The sequence below is a fragment of the Sinocyclocheilus grahami genome, unplaced genomic scaffold, assembly GCF_001515645.1.
Source record: "Sinocyclocheilus grahami isolate Dianchi unplaced genomic scaffold, SAMN03320097.WGS_v1.1 scaffold464.1, whole genome shotgun sequence".
NCBI classification, from domain to species: Eukaryota; Metazoa; Chordata; class Actinopteri; order Cypriniformes; family Cyprinidae; genus Sinocyclocheilus; species Sinocyclocheilus grahami.
Window position 1 is genome coordinate 1,362,665 of NW_015505643.1, and position 15,611 is coordinate 1,378,275.

Here is a 15,611-nt window from a genome sequence, read left to right on the forward strand (position 1 = left end):
GTATGGGTGGTCTATTGGTTTACAATTTCATCTGTGATCAACTGGCTTACTGGAAAAAAACATAGGATCCTTCCATTTCAACAGGCAATGCCACCTTCAAGGTCAGACTCTGACTGTTTGTTTGTGTGTGGTACAGAGGGAAAAAAGTTTTGTGATGGACTTCCTGCCCGGAGCCCCCCCCCCCCCCCCCCCCCAAAAAAAACGTACTGTGTATGCATTCTTATTTCTTCTGTTTAAATCACAGGCCTTAAATGTAGGAGCAAAACAGCTGTATTTGCCTATAATTTTCTATTGCTTGCACATACACTGCTGTTCAAAGGTTTGAAGTTGGTAAGATTTTTAACGTTTAAAGTCTCTTATGCTCACCAAGACTGCATTTATTTGATCAGAAATACAGCAAAACAGTAATATTGTGAAATATTATTACAGTTTAAAATAACTTTCTTCTATTTTAATATATTTAAATTGTGATTTATTTCATGCTACATTTTTCAGGATTCATTAATAAATAGAAAGTTCAAAAGAAAAACCTTTATTTGAAATAGAAATATTTTGTGACACCAAACTTTTGAATGGAAGTTCATAACATGTATCTGTATGTTCAAATCAGCATATTCTCTGTGAAATATAAGGTTGTTTTTGCTGTTCACTTACATTATGAATTCATTTATATTAGAAATGTAACAATATATATTATATTATATTATATTATTTCACTAGAGTCCTGTCTCACTGTAAATAACTGGATTTTTTATTTAATTTTATTAACTCCAAATCCTAGGGCAACATTTTCATGTTCCACGATAGTATAAGAGCAACAGTAACTGCAGCAACAGCAGTGGTAACAGCAAAATCAGCACTAATAGGAACAATACTAGCTGTAATACTAATTTTATAGAATAAATAAACTGCCAGTGGTTAACATAATGGTTGTCAAACATTTGTTTATAATCACATAAACCTCTTTTCACTCTTGGCTCTCTCATTCCCTGTACTTCCTTCTCTGTGAGACATAATCTTAAACCAGTTTGCGTTCTTTCTACCCCTCTGCTGTGTCTACACTGGTGGTGGGTACCTGCTGTGGTGACCGTGAGAGAGATTGTAGCACAATGTCATCAGCACGACAACAACTGCTACTCCCACGACCCACAGAAATACCTCACCGGCCTTTAGAGAGCACGAGTCAGTGTCTGTCAGTCCAACACAGAGCTAAAGCCAGCGTGAATTCCTCATAGTATGCTCAAATATACACAGATGAGCTCCACAGCTGCTCTTTAAAGGATTCGGATCATAGAAGAGAGGGCAAAGCTGTGAGCTCACAGTTCCTATTAGCATCCCATGTCTAATGACGCGTCCCATCAGGGCAGGACAAAACAGTGCTGTAGCATCCTGGGAACAATTCTGGAGCTGTGCTAAGAGACTATCTTAAGATGGTGGTGGCTCTGACATGCCAGGTAACAATATACCAGACAGGCTGACATTGCAGAAACTCCAATGCGCATGATGTGTTTCACCACTAGAGGGCAACACAACACTCATTCTTGCATCTGAAAATCTCCTGAGCTGTTGGAGAACTTTTCATCTTCAAGATACCTGATGAATTATGTAATTCCTGTTTGATAACGTAAGCACAAACAACAATATTTGTCTTTTTCATCAGTTTATTACTAAAATAGGTCTTCTGTAGGGTTTGTTTCACTTATAGCTGGTGTATTGTTTGTATAAAGAGCTGACAGATGTGGGTATTTTTCATTACCATAATGACATTTTTCATTTTGTTTAGCTGAACCGGACGCGGCGAATTGAGCCAATGGTGCTGTTTTGAGCACCCCAGTCAGAGAAGCTGTTGTAGTCCTTCTTCTCCAGGATGTAATGGGCTCCTCTGTAGTTAGGCTCCTGGTACGCCACCCAGCTGTGGTCAGGAGAGAGAGGTGGGAAATGTGACTGATGTATTTTTGATAAATACATGCACACACGACACTGAACAGATTAAATAGCTCAGAACTTTAACATAAGTGAAACTGTACTCACGTTCCGCCCATTACTCTGACGGAGGACACTCTGTTAAGGCTGTAACGGCTCATCAGGTTGGGGATGTCATCATGCAGCTCTGTCTTCTTGCCTGAGAAACCTGCCCTCTCAAACAGCTGTGCACGGGGAGGGTTATTGTCCTAGACCATGAAATACAGGCAAACAAACCATTTTTGCGTTTATGATTTTGGATCATACCATCACATGTTTCATGAATTTTTTTTACAACCAGTGGAAATTACATTTGTTTTTTAATATTTTTTATTGTTATTGAATAAAATGTGTGTCTCACTTGTTTCACAGCACGAACAGAGGAGATGTGGTCACCCTGAGCACACCACCTATCAGTGCAGTTGTACTCCCCCCTGTCAAACATGTCCCACAGGTATTGACGTCCTCGGAAGTTCTCATGTTCATATGCCACCCATCTACACAAGAACACATATCACAGCTGAAATGCAAAGCATATCTAAATGGGCTTGATTTGGCAAAATGTCATTACATTTAACACAAAAAAAAAGAAGCAAAAATGATTTAGTTTAGCTATAAAAATGTTGATTGAATCAAAATGTGGCGTAATCATTCATGTTGGATTTATAAATGTTAAAATAAGGTCTTGTGATACAAAACTACCATGTACTCACGCTCCACTCTCCACCTGGACAGAGTTGCATCTGTCAGGAACATTTTTTTCACTCAATTTCTGACAATCAGAGGTCAGGTCCAGTCGCCGACCTGCAAAGTTCCTCTGCTCGAAAAGGGTCACCTGAAAAACACACAAATTAATGTAAAAAAAAAACCCCGCCACTTGAACATGTACATTTATTCAAGTATTTACTAAGCACAATAGGATTAAAATAATTTTGGGAGAATACAGATACCCTGAACTAAAACCTAGCTTCTTTTTCAGCGAATTTTCCTATGTTATATCTTTTTAAAACACTGCTAAAACAGTATAAGAAGAAATAAACAGAGTGGCAAACAGTTAACAGAAAATTCCCTACTGATATATTATTCATCAGCATCAAACTCAATGCCGAGTCACTATGCAGGGATAATCTATAAAATATTGCCATCCAAATAAACTCTTACCCTCCCACTGGACCCGTAGAAGGCACGTTGGAGCACAGACCCCAGTTTGCTAGAGAAAAAAGTCAAATACTCTTAGCACATTTTCAAACATCAACAATCAAGCAATTTCTATAAAAATATGAAATAAATCCATTTTAAATGGATTCTTTTCTTTCCAAATGTTTATGATATAACATTTAAATTAAAGTTAATTTAATTTGTTCCAGAGTGTAAATTTATGTGTGGAACAATTCAGTTTGCCAATTAAAGCATAGCAGTATGTTATTTCAGGGCTGTCTAAATGGTATGGCTGTGATCAGAACTATATATTTACTCTCTTCCACAAATCTGTAATGAGTCATGGATGTTGGTCTGCCTTTTTCTGCAATGATTAATACAGTCCTCTTGGGAGGTGCAGATCTGATTGAAACTCGAAAATTTGGTGTCCAAATGCACCGCAAACATACCTGTTTTTTTTGACTAGTCCGAGGACCTTAGTAAAGATGTTCATGTCAGCTCGTGGTGGCCACTAAGACGGTCCTTAAATACAGCAGGTACATAGAAACAGGGAGTGCTAGAATGCTCATACTCTTTCTGCTGCTGCTCTCTGTAGTCTGTTTTTGTATTGATATGCTAAACACATACAGTATGCTGCCTATGTTTTGTAAAAGCCTTTAGATATATGTGCATACAGAAACTCAAATGCACACATGTAAAAGCTTAAACACATCAGTAGAAGATGCAAGAGAACACATGTAAATATGATGAACCAACATACATTGAACAGATTCTCCTTCATACACACCTAAACACACAACACAGGAACATAAACGGACAGTAAAAAAGTGCAGTGTCAACACTTTCTGGAACAATTCAACATTCTTTTCAATGCATGTTGTAACTGTATTCATGTTTGAACTGGGGCACCAGCAAGTAATGACACAATGACAGCCACACATAGTAGAGATCAATCCAACCATAATTTTCTATAATATTGGTCTATATTTATTATCCTAGTTCAGTCGGAATTGGATTATAGTAGTATTTAAGCAAGGGGAAAATATGCAAATATTTTATATACTTCTATATATTATATTCGGCACTCTATAAAATAACATTATACATTATAAATAAATGACTAACTTATCCTCTAACAGCTACACACATGGTCAGAATTGTTGGTATCCTTGGTAAATATGATCAAAGAAGGCTATGAAAATAAATCTGCATTGTTAATCCTTTCACAGAAAAATTCACAAAACTCTAACCTTTCATTGGAAAATAAGAATTTAAAATGGGGGAAATATCATTATGAAATAAATGTTTTTCTCTAATACATATTGGACACAATTAACGGTACCCTTTTATTCAATACTTTTTGAAACCTCCATTTGCCAATATAGTATAGGAGTTTTCTCCTATAATGCCTGATGAGGTTAGAGAACACCTGACAAGAGATCAGAGACCATTCCTTCATCCAGAATCACTCCAGATTCCCAGCTCCATGACGGTGCTTCTCCACTTCAGTTCACCCTACTGCTTTTCTATAAGGTGCAGGTCAGGGCACTGGAATGGCCATAGCAGAAGCTTGGTTCTGTGCCCAGTGACCCATTTTTGTGTTGTTTTTAAGATTATTGTCCGGTTGGAAGATCCAAACATGGCCCATTATAATATTTCTGACAGAGTCAGTCACTTTTTGATTTTTTATCTGTTGATATTTGATAGAATCAATGATGCCATATGTCTAAACAGGATGTCCAGGACCTCCAGCAAGTTAGAGAACACCTGACAAGAGATCAGAGACCATTCCTTCATCCAGAATCACTCCAGATTCCCAGCTCCATGACGGTGCTTCTCCACTTCAGTTCACCCTACTGCTTTTCTATAAGGTGCAGGTCAGGGCATTGGAATGGCCATAGCAGAAGCTTGGTTCTGTGCCCAGTGACCCATTTTTGTGTTGTTTTTAAGATTATTGTCCGGTTGGAAGATCCAAACATGGCCCATTATAATATTTCTAACAGAGTCAGTCACTTTTTGATTTTTTATCTGTTGATATTTGATAGAATCAATGATGCCATATGTCTAAACAGGATGTCCAGGACCTCCAGCAGAAATATAGGCCCACAACATACAAAATTCAGCAGTATTTTTCATTGTACGCACGGGGTACTTTTTATCCCTGTGTGCACCAAACCCATCTTGAGTGTTTGTTGCTAAAAAGCTCATTTTTTAGTTACATCTGACCATAGAAGCCAGTCCCATTTGAAGTTCCAGTCGTGTCTGACAACTGAATATGCTGGAGATTGTTTTTGGATGAGATCATTTTTTTTCTTGAAGCCCTCCCAAACAGCATGTGGTGATGTAGGTGCTGTTTGATCATTTTTTTTAGGGTTTTCTGACCCCAAAACTCAACCTTTTTCAGCAGTTCTCCAGCTGTGATCCTTGAAGAGTCTTTGGCCACTCAAACTCTCCTTCTCACCGTCCATTAGGACGATACAGACACACATCCTCTTCCAGGCAGATTCAGAACATTTTCTGTTGATTGGAAATTCTTAATTATTGTCCTGATGGTGGAAATGGGAATTTTCACTGCTCTAGCTCTTTTCCTAAAGCCACTTTCTAATTTGTGAAGCTCAATTATCTTTTGCTGCACCTCAGAAATATATTCTTTGGATTTCTCATTGTGATGGGTGATTAATTTGGAATTTGGCCTTTGTTTTCCCTCTTATTTCTATTTCTGTGAAACAGGAAGCCATGGCTGGATAATTTCATGTTCATAATCACCCTGGTGTGCTCAAAATTGTAAATATGAATGGGAATATATTTCAGATATATTTTATTCATAAGAATTTCTAGGGGTACCAATAATTGTATCCAACGTGTATTTGAGAAAAAAACATTTATTTCATAATGTTATTTCCCCCCATTTTAAATTCTTATTCTCCAATGAAAGGTCAGATTTTTGTGATTTAAAAAAAATAAAATATCAAAAGGATTAACAATGCAGATTTATTTTCACAGCTTTCTTTGATCATATTTACCAAGGGTACCAACAATTCTGCCCACGTGTGTAAACAACCAATTGTTATTATTTTATTTATTTTTATTCTATTTATTTATTTACATCCATCCTTTATTAAAAAACAATGCAGAATTGGTTTAGAAATGCTGGTTGAAATCTGAACATTTTCCCCTTTTTCATAGCATAAATTTGTATTTCTCCCTTGGGGACCAAAACGCAAATGTATCACCCACACCAGCATCAACTTTGCTTACAGAGTCAAATGTTCAGTTCTATAAAACATGTTAGGAGCAGCATTTTCCTCTCTCAACCCACTGAATCTGAATAGTGGGTATTTGAGCCTGTGTGTGGCTCCTGAATGGAGCTCGGATCTACTAGATGCTTCGCTACTGTTTTGTGCTCGCGAGCGCACAGGCACTGGGCAGATTTGTGAGGGTGAATGAAGTTCAGAAGCTTAGGTAACCTTCTGGCACTTTGGAGTGGATTCCAGTCGAGACAAATATGTGGCCTGGAGCAGGTATATGTCTATATGTGCTTGAGTGCGAATCTATAGAGGGAGAATCTGAGAGAGAGGGTGAGAGGAGGGAGAGAGACATGAGACAGGGCAAAGCTGCTGGTTCCTGCGAACAGAAGGGAGCATTTTAATCATCATCTCATCCTCTCTCCTTCAGATACAAACTTATATCTCCTCTCTTCTGGATAAATACTACTGAGATGTCTTTCATACTGGCGGCTCTTGACAAACTGACTTACTTTTTGTCACTGATAGCCTTTTGTGTCAGTTTGTCTTATAGCTGGCTGAAATGAGAGTTAATTCATCTGATCTTATCTGGGTTTGGACATTTTTTAGTGCATTTACGGCTGATTGCACGTGGATTGTGACAGCTTTTTAGTTTGGGATGCATCATTGATATGCCTCAGCTTCGAATGCTTTGGAAGCTGACCACTCTGAGTATGTTTTTTTTTAAAGGAGGAAAACTGACCTAAAGTGTCTCTATATATGCCTATTTAAGAATTGAGGAAACATTTTCAAAGGTGTGCCTGTAAGTAAAATGAGTCTGTTTTAATCTGTGCAGGTGCTACTGGTGAAAAACAAACCCCTATGAGAATAAGAGGATGCTACAACACAGTGTGCTGAGGATATGCCACATTCTTCTGTTGGCAATGTGCATTTTTGCCAGTGAAGACTTTGACTGGACCAAGAACAAAATAGGATCATTTCAATATGGCACATTTGCTTCAGGTAAAGCATTACTCATAACAGCAAATAACACTTACAAACAACAGCAAATAGAAGTGTATTCTTTAAGAACAAATATTAAAATATAAAGAATAATATATCGATTCGGTAATATATCAAGTGATATATCACACAGAATATGCAAAATATGTAAAGTATAAAGCAAGTAAATAACACTGTAAATAATAATCCTGTCTTACTTAAAAGGATAGTTCACCCAAAAATGAAAATACTGTCATCTCACCCTCAAGCGGTCACAAACCTGTATGAATTTCTTTTCTTCTGCTGAACACAAAATAAAATATTTCGAAGAATGTCAGTAACATTTGATATTATTTTAGATAAATTATTCATTTTCAGGATTCTATATAATGAATGCATTTACAAACACATATACACAAGAATTAGATATACTATTTTTATATAAATAGCAAAGTGTGTATGCATACATTTTCAGGATTCTCTTGGGGCGCTGGCAGCTCAGCGTATCAAACAGAAGGAGCATGGGATAAAGATGGAAAAGGAAAGAGCATCTGGGATGTGTTTTCTCACAAAAGAGGGAAAATTCACCTGAATGACACTGGTGACTCTTCCTGTGAAGGCTATTATAAAATAAAGGTGCTATGATTTCTTGATCAGAAATACACAGTGATGTATGTAGATGCTTTGGTTCTAAGATAATCCTTTTTAATGTATGTTTTAGGATGATATTGCACTGATGAAAGACATGAAGCTGAACCACTATCTCTTTTCCATCTCCTGGCCAAGGATTCTGCCCAGTGGCGTTAAGAGTAATTCAAATTAATTATGCCAAATAAAAAAATTAAAAAGTTTTCTTGAAATGTTTTAGAGTAATTACCAAAAGTTTTTCTGATTGTTTTTTTTAGCTGACTACATCAACGAGAAAGGGATAGAGCACTATGATAACCTAATTAATATGCTTCTGGAGAACAAAATGACACCAATTGTGACGCTCTACCACTGGGACTTACCTCAGGTAAAACAAAATGTCTGCGTCTGAAATCACATACTGTACGTACTGTCCAGTAGGTTCTACGTTTGGTTTGAAATGGACTTCATGACCATTAAAAAGTATGTTCTATATAGAATGAATATGGGTAGTATGAATGAAATTTGGACGTACTACATCCGCCATGTTGTCACTGTCACTGCTTCGCTCCTCTCCTATGGCATCATACACTCTTAAAAATAAAGGTTCTTCACGATGCCATAGAAGAACCTTTTTGTCTAAATGGTTCCATAAAGAACCTTTAACATCTGAAGAACCTTTCTGTTTCACAAAAGGTTCTTTGTGGTGAAAGAAGGTTCTTCAGATTACAAAAAGGTAAGAAAGAGATGGTTCTTTAAAGAACCTTTGACTGAATGTTTCTTCTATGGCATCGCTTGAAGAACCTTTTGAAGCACCTTTATTTTTAAGAGTGTAGGATATTAAAGTGTCCATTGGATGCACGTATTAGAATCTAGTTGGAAGTAGTAGGTCATTCGGGTACTTGTGAATTAGGAATATTCAGACGCAGCAAATTCTCTTTCAAAAACTATGTATGATAAGTATGTCAGAGTACATATCTTTAAAAAGCGTATACATCAAATTGATTTAACTTTCAAAATCATATCTGTGCCTTTGCAGGTTCTGGAGGAGAAATATGGAGGTTGGCAAAATGCCAGTATGATCAACTTCTTCAATGATTTTGCCAATCTGTGCTTTGAGAGATTTGGCAATCGAGTCAAATACTGGATCACCTTCAACAATCCTTGGGTAAGAATTGTAAAAGTAGCATCCACTATTACAATTCCAGCTTGTAATTAATTTTCATGCAGTTCTTTCTCCAGAAATTCCACAATATTAAATGCAATCTCTTTCACTCTTCAAAATGTTTGATATAATAGAAGCTAAAAAAAAAAAATCAAGTCACGGTTACTTTGATGTACATCAAAGTACATACATGAGAATAATCAGTTTATTATCTGGTTCAAAGTCCACACTTACACCCTTCCATATTTCCAGTCTGTTGCAGTGGAGGGTTATGAGACTGGAGAACATGCTCCTGGCCTGAAGATGAGGGGTACTGGCGCCTATAATGCTGCCCACAATATCATTAAGGTGATTAAATCCACTGCAGTCCACTGTAGTCTAATGACTATAATAATTGAACAACAGAAATAATTATTATGCTAAATTAGCAATGCAATGCTCTGATTATGGACAGCAGAGAAACAAAATTAAAAATGCAAATAAGCATGCATTTAGGGATAAACTATTCAGAAAATATTACTGACTATTAAAATAACTGTTTCTGATAAGAATACAAAGGCAGTGAAATGAAGCTCATTTTTATCCTCTGCTGCATTGACAGGCTCATGCTAAGGTCTGGCACACATACGATGCCCAGTGGCGAAACAAACAGAAAGGTAGACAAATTTCAGATATTGAAATTTGAAAGGCACAAAGGTCCAAACTGGTACAAGTGTTTCTGCCATTTTAGGAATGGTGGGCATCTCCCTGTCAGCTGACTGGGGAGAACCAGTGGACGTCAACAATCAGCGTGATATAGAAGCTGCTGAAAGATATGTCCAGTTCTACTTGGGCTGGTTTGCCACGCCACTCTTCCATGGAGACTATCCTCAAATAATGAAAGACTACATAGGCAAGCAAACCATAAATAAATTATTTAGCTGGGGCTAATGATCATTTACAATTATTACATAAGTATTTCTGTGTTTCATTTCTGCAGGTAGGAAGAGTGCCCAGCAGGGCCTGAGTAGTTCTCGCCTGCCTACTTTCAGCCCTCATGAGAAAAGTTATGTCAGAGGCACTTGTGACTTCCTGGGCATCAGTCACTTCACTACGCGCTACATCACACAAAAGAACTTTCCTTCCAACCGTGGAAACAACTACTTCACTGACCGTGACCTGGCTGAGCTGGTAGACCCACAGTGGCCTGATCCTGGATCAGAGTGGCTCTACTCTGTGCCATGGGGCTTCCGCCGTCTGCTTAGCTTTGTAAAGGTATATTTCTGTAAAAAACTACTTCCAGACTGTGGGCAGTAGCCTGACTAGGAATGGCACACTGTCCTTTTGTGACTCAAATCTCTTTATTCTTAGACACAGTACGGAGACCCCATTATATACGTGACAGGAAATGGTGTATCAGAGAAGATGATGTGCACAGAACTGTGTGATGACTGGAGAATGCAGTACTTGAGGGATTACATCAATGAAATGCTCAAAGGTCAGAATCAATATAGAAATCTAGGCTTTCTATCTTTAAATGCTCTTACCAGTGGTTCTCAACAAGGAAGCCAGAACAAACCTATATATATATATATATTTATATATGTAAACTTCATTAAGATGCCATAAATACAAAAAAGAAATCAAGATGAAATGATCAAACTGAAATCATATTTCTTTTTTCCCCTCAAAACTATTTTTATAGAAAAACCTGAATCTTATAGAATCGTGTTTAATTCATTTCAACACTCCCAATTTCTGTTAATAAAAACATTTGAAAACAGTCAGCATTGTCATACTTTCAGCAGAAATATCAGAGGAAATCTCTTAACCATTATGATGGTTATGAATGGACTATGAATATTGAAATGGAAAATGGGAGGCCTTTCAGTCAAAAACATTGAGAACCACTGTCTTAGAATAGACTGAATAAATTGAGCAATTCGACCTGATTCACAAAAACGTCTCAGGTTACTTATGTAACCATGGTTCCCTGAGTAGGGAACGAGACACTGCGTCCTCTAGGGGTTGCTATGGGGAACGCCTCGTCGTGACCCGTGTCTGAAGCATACATTGAAAAAACACCAACTCGTTGGTCGGTGACAGCCATGATGTCACTACCGGTGCGACTATAGTATAAATAGGCGCCGGGAGCTACACATCATTCACTTCTTTGTCTGAAGCTTGCGTCCGCAGCATGGCAAGAAACCTAGAGGACGCAGTGTCTCGTTCCCTACTCAGGGAACCATGGTTACATAAGTAACCTGAGATACCAACTATGTGGATTTTAGAAAGTGCGCAAAGCATAACGTGCACATTTACCACTTATATGGATTTGAGAAAAGTGCACAAAGCTTAACGTGCTGCACTTATTTCGAGTTTTCCAAGCATCTGTTACAGATACCCGGAAGTACTGGGCCAAACAGGAGAAGCAAGCTCAAATACAACACTCAAAGAAGAGGGGAGCACTGCCCGAGACAGCATTTACACAGGAAGGTTCTCGTAATGCCACCTATGCCTCCCGCTCGATGCCTCAGCAAGAGGGGATATCCTGGTGATCGGGGAAACCCCTCAGGGCGACCCAGATACGGTAGACCAGTCAGGGTAGCATGAAAGCGTAACCCCAGCCCGGACGTCCAGGAAATTTTTGCAGTGATGCGCCGGGGCCTGATGAACACGAAGGCTCCCGCAGAAGCCTGTGTTATGGCCGCATGATCCAGGAAGTATGAAGCCGAAAACCGGCTTTACTTACCGTCTTGACATATATCGACGAGTGAAATACGCACTGCAAGTCGAGCACCCGGTTTCTGAACCCAGCAGAGGGGGTGCTCATAGAGGCCCTACCCTAGAAAAGGAACAGAAACACACAGGTCCCCGGAAACACTGCAAAGAAAACTAGCAGAAGGGTTATACACACAACCACCAGTCTCGTTAGATACACATATACTGTATATTCATATATACATATATTAGACATGGATCATACTCACCCACCATGGTTCCCGCGTCGGAGCTCTGTCAAGAGAAGCCTTTAGACCGGACCATCAGTATCGTGGTTACTATGAAGCCATAGAACCAACCAAAACATCATAGGTCCAGTAGGAGACTGTTATGCAGGAAGCTTCCACCTAACCTCGGTCAGGTGGAGAGATGGTGGTTACAGGGGAATTAGGAAGGGGAAGAAAAGGGTAGATGATACACCCCCTGAGGGAAAGAGTGGATACCTAAGTATTACTCTGATCCGGACGAAAGCGCTGACGCCTTGTCTGGATCACATCCCTCAGGTCTTGCCTACCTCCCTTTGACCCACGATACTTCCTACCCCTACCCGCAGGCGGAGGAGGAGCGCGAGTCGCGACACTAGCCTTCTGTGCTCGTCTCTGATCCTCAAACCGAGACGGGCCAGGACCCCTGGGTTGTTCGGGCTCAGACCTGGACCTTCGTGGAATGAAGGTTTTGAAGGCTGCTGAGCGCGCCTTCGCCTCCCTGAACTTTTTGACCACCGTCTCAACGGATGTACCAAAAAGTTCAGAGGGCGAAACCGGGGCATCGAGAAGAAAGCCCCTTTCTTTCTTCCCGATGTCTGCCAGGTTTACTCACAGATGCCTCTCTGTTACTACCATCGCCGCCATAGATCTGCCCATGGCAGAGGCAGCCTGCTTAGTAGCACGAAGAGCAAGATCCGTGGTGCGGCGTAACTCAGCCATCTCATCAGAAGAAAGGCCCTCGCCTTTATCCAGGTCTTTCAACAGATCAGCCTGGTATGCTTGGAGCACCGCCATCGTGTGCAGGGAAGCAACAGCCTGACCTGCTGCTGCCTATGCCTTGCCATTCATTTTAGATGTAGCTTGAAGAGGCATGGATGGCAAGGAGGGAGTTTTGAGAGATGATGTCTCTCCCATAGAGAGATAGCTAGCTAGCGTCTCTTCTACAGGGGGCATTCTCTCATAGCCGTTTTCGCGCACCGCCTCGATATTCGCATAACTGGTATGCTGAAACCGATGGATGCGTGAGGAAAACGGCTTCTTCCATTCCTTCTCGATCTCAGTATGGAGATCAGGAAGGAAAGGAAGGCTCACCTGAGCTGGAGTGTTATGGCCAGAAAGATAATGTTACTCGAGACGACCTCGCGACGTCACTTCCTTAGTTCGCTTCCATGGCAAGTCAAGCCTCGCCGTGGCGCGATCCATAACCTCTAAAAGCTCATCATACGCAGGGCAGGATGATTGAGAAGGCTCAGCCTCAGCTTCTTCGCTCTCTTCATCCATTTCCTGCTCTTCCTGGGCTGAACCCAGCATACTACAAACTACTATAGTCGCACCGGTAGTGACGTCATGGCTGTCGCCGGCCAAAGAGTTGGTGTTTTTTCAACGTATGCTTCAGACACGGGTCACGACGAGGTGTTCCCCATAGCGACCCCTAGAGGACGCAGTTCAAAGTTCCCATGAAAGGGAACTTTTAGAACATGCAAATTAAAATTTACAGATCCTTGATTACAGACTGACCATTTGACTGACTGATGTCTATAAAAATTAAAAAGACTTCCTTCCAATCCAAGCACAAACGTTCTACAGAGCTCCAAATCATAGTTCTCTTCATACGTTGATAAATAAAGTCTATACAACCCCTGAAAGGAATCTGAAAACGATCTGATGTTGCATTACATAATAAAAGTCCTCCAAAAACTCATTCTACTTGTTTTGCCTGTACATTTGGATAGCTCTAAAAAGGAAACTCCCTGTTTCCACAGACTAATTTCATTTGTACATTTTCATTTGTTTTTTCATTCAGCGGTTAAAGATGGAGTAAATGTGAAAGGCTACACAACTTGGTCATTGCTTGACAAGTTTGAATGGGATGAGGGCTACTCTGAAAGATTTGGCCTGTACTACGTGGACTTTGACAGCAAAAATAAACCACGCTACCCAAAAGCATCAGTTCAGTACTACAAGCGCATCATCAGCTCGAATGGCTTCCCTAATCAGAGAGAGGTATGACTTCATTGAGTTTAGCATTAAAATTGTATGCTAAATTAAATGTGTATTTCTTCTTTTGAGTCAAACAGTACAAGAGTCTAAGCATTTTTGTGCAATCTGTGATAAATATATATTATGTCTCAGTTTACATCTTATGCATTTAAGTTGGATAATGTTTACCACAGATTGAAAGCTGGAAAAGAAAGGCACTGGAAACATGCACCTCAAGTAACCAGCTCCTTGCGGCAGGTTAGTGTAACTGTTGACTTCTCTCCCCACTAGGCAGCACAGCCGGCAGTGATCTAGCTGGGGCAAATAAAAGAAAATTCTGTCACAAATTACATTTTCTATTTATAACCAAGCACAACATATAGAGAAGGAAATTATATGGTAACTTTCTAACAGGAATTTTCTTTTGTTTGCCCTTTCAGCTAGAAGAAAGTCCAAGGAAAATAAGGAACATGCAGATATGCCAAAGGTTTGGCCTGTGCATGATGAAGTTTAGGTACAGGGCTCAGGATGTCATGTTTCATGTTTTCTGTTCAGTGCTAGTGCTATTTTCAAATACCTTTATGTTTTCACTGAATGTATCTTTTATTAGTTGTCACTGACTCACTGACTTACCTTTGTTTTTCTCCAGATCCACTGATCAGCCACATGGAGATGGTCACAGAGATTGTCGTCCCCACTGTGTGCACTCTCTGCATTCTCCTCAGTGCAGTCTTTCTCATGTTCCTGCTTAGAACACGAATATAAAACAGACTGCTTCACATTTACACAACTATATTTTTTCACATCGCACGTGTCCGTACATTTTTTTTTATTGATTATTATTAATAATGATGACATGCTGAGACTTGTTTACATGTAACTTCAAATAAAATGTTCCACAAATGTACATCTGTGTTCATGAATTGTTGGACCATCAAAAACATCTCTCAACAAATTACTCGGAGGATAAGCTGAGGTTTGGGTGTTTGATTATGAGGTGAGAAAAGTTAGATGGACGTTTCTGAAAACCCTATTAACAATGGCGTTTGTATACGTGGCAAACAAACAGACAATGAAATAAATATTATGATAAATGTGTTTGTGGAACTACAATACATACATATTGCAGTATAAGATCCACATGTATGAGATCTGTGCTTTCAATAAAGTTTGAAACCCTGCATTATATCTGTTTTTGGTATTTTGATGTGTCTACCTCGGTACACTCTAGCAAAACTATCCGTTTTGTTTTGTTGCGAAAGTCTGACCACATTGATATTCAACTTTTCACTAAAATTACAGTGACATCGGTTGAGCTTGACATCCAGACATGGGTGAAACCGAGGGCGATGTGCGGATTGACACTGTCTGGCGCAAAAATGTTGTGACAGTAACTAAACAACTGTCCTCTACGATTAACATTTATCCGTTCAGTTCTACAACTAAACTATGATTGTATGTGTGCTAATACAAGGATGACTTCCGATAATTAAATTATGTGAGTTTTGTACCGTTGATGCACTTTTC

General features: G+C 39.4%; 2 protein-coding genes across 5 annotated transcripts; one reads left to right on the forward strand and one right to left on the reverse strand.

Moving 5' to 3' along the window:
* Positions 1 to 1,649: 1,649 nt before the first annotated feature.
* Positions 1,650 to 3,653, reverse strand: LOC107553105 (gamma-crystallin N-A-like). The gene is made up of 6 exons (XM_016235230.1): positions 3,570 to 3,653; positions 3,124 to 3,172; positions 2,676 to 2,797; positions 2,324 to 2,459; positions 2,032 to 2,171; positions 1,650 to 1,912 (listed from the first exon to the last, which is right to left on the reverse strand). The coding sequence occupies exons 1-6, from the start codon at positions 3,611 to 3,613 to the stop codon at positions 1,780 to 1,782; spliced, it is 624 nt and encodes a 207-aa protein (XP_016090716.1). The 5' UTR covers positions 3,614 to 3,653; the 3' UTR covers positions 1,650 to 1,779.
* A 2,791-nt stretch (positions 3,654 to 6,444) lies between these two features.
* Positions 6,445 to 15,267, forward strand: LOC107553097 (lactase-like protein). 4 transcript variants are annotated; one of them, XM_016235218.1, is made up of 15 exons: positions 6,654 to 7,076; positions 7,201 to 7,367; positions 7,822 to 7,982; positions 8,068 to 8,155; positions 8,252 to 8,361; positions 9,013 to 9,141; positions 9,391 to 9,486; positions 9,740 to 9,794; positions 9,869 to 10,030; positions 10,118 to 10,392; positions 10,489 to 10,615; positions 13,909 to 14,108; positions 14,279 to 14,342; positions 14,525 to 14,598; positions 14,734 to 14,815. In XM_016235218.1, the coding sequence occupies exons 2-14, from the start codon at positions 7,241 to 7,243 to the stop codon at positions 14,596 to 14,598; spliced, it is 1,668 nt and encodes a 555-aa protein (XP_016090704.1). In that variant the 5' UTR covers positions 6,654 to 7,076; positions 7,201 to 7,240; the 3' UTR covers positions 14,734 to 14,815. The 4 variants fall into 4 exon arrangements, with proteins under 4 accessions (XP_016090701.1, XP_016090702.1, XP_016090704.1 ...); XM_016235215.1 differs by lacking the exons at positions 6,654 to 7,076; positions 14,525 to 14,598 and adding an exon at positions 6,445 to 6,641 and having other exon boundaries at positions 14,734 to 15,267; XM_016235216.1 differs by lacking the exons at positions 6,654 to 7,076; positions 14,525 to 14,598 and adding an exon at positions 6,445 to 6,625 and having other exon boundaries at positions 14,734 to 15,267.
* The last annotated feature ends 344 nt before the right edge of the window (positions 15,268 to 15,611 follow it).

Bases quoted from the DNA above. Each gene is read 5' to 3' on its own strand.
- LOC107553097 (XM_016235215.1), top strand. From the start codon at position 7,241: ATGCTACAACACAGTGTGCTGAGGATATGCCACATTCTTCTGTTGGCA. The intron at 7,368-7,821 runs GTAAAGCATTAC...ATACATTTTCAG, and splicing joins ATATGGCACATTTGCTTCAG to GATTCTCTTGGGGCGCTGGC. The intron at 7,983-8,067 runs GTGCTATGATTT...TGTATGTTTTAG, and splicing joins AAGGCTATTATAAAATAAAG to GATGATATTGCACTGATGAA.
- LOC107553105 (XM_016235230.1), bottom strand. From the start codon at position 3,613: ATGAACATCTTTACTAAGGTCCTCGGACTAGTCAAAAAAAACAG. The intron at 2,460-2,675 runs GTGAGTACATGG...GTTCTTGTGTAG, and splicing joins GTCCAGGTGGAGAGTGGAGC to ATGGGTGGCATATGAACATG. The intron at 1,913-2,031 runs GTGAGTACAGTT...TCCTGACCACAG, and splicing joins GTCAGAGTAATGGGCGGAAC to CTGGGTGGCGTACCAGGAGC.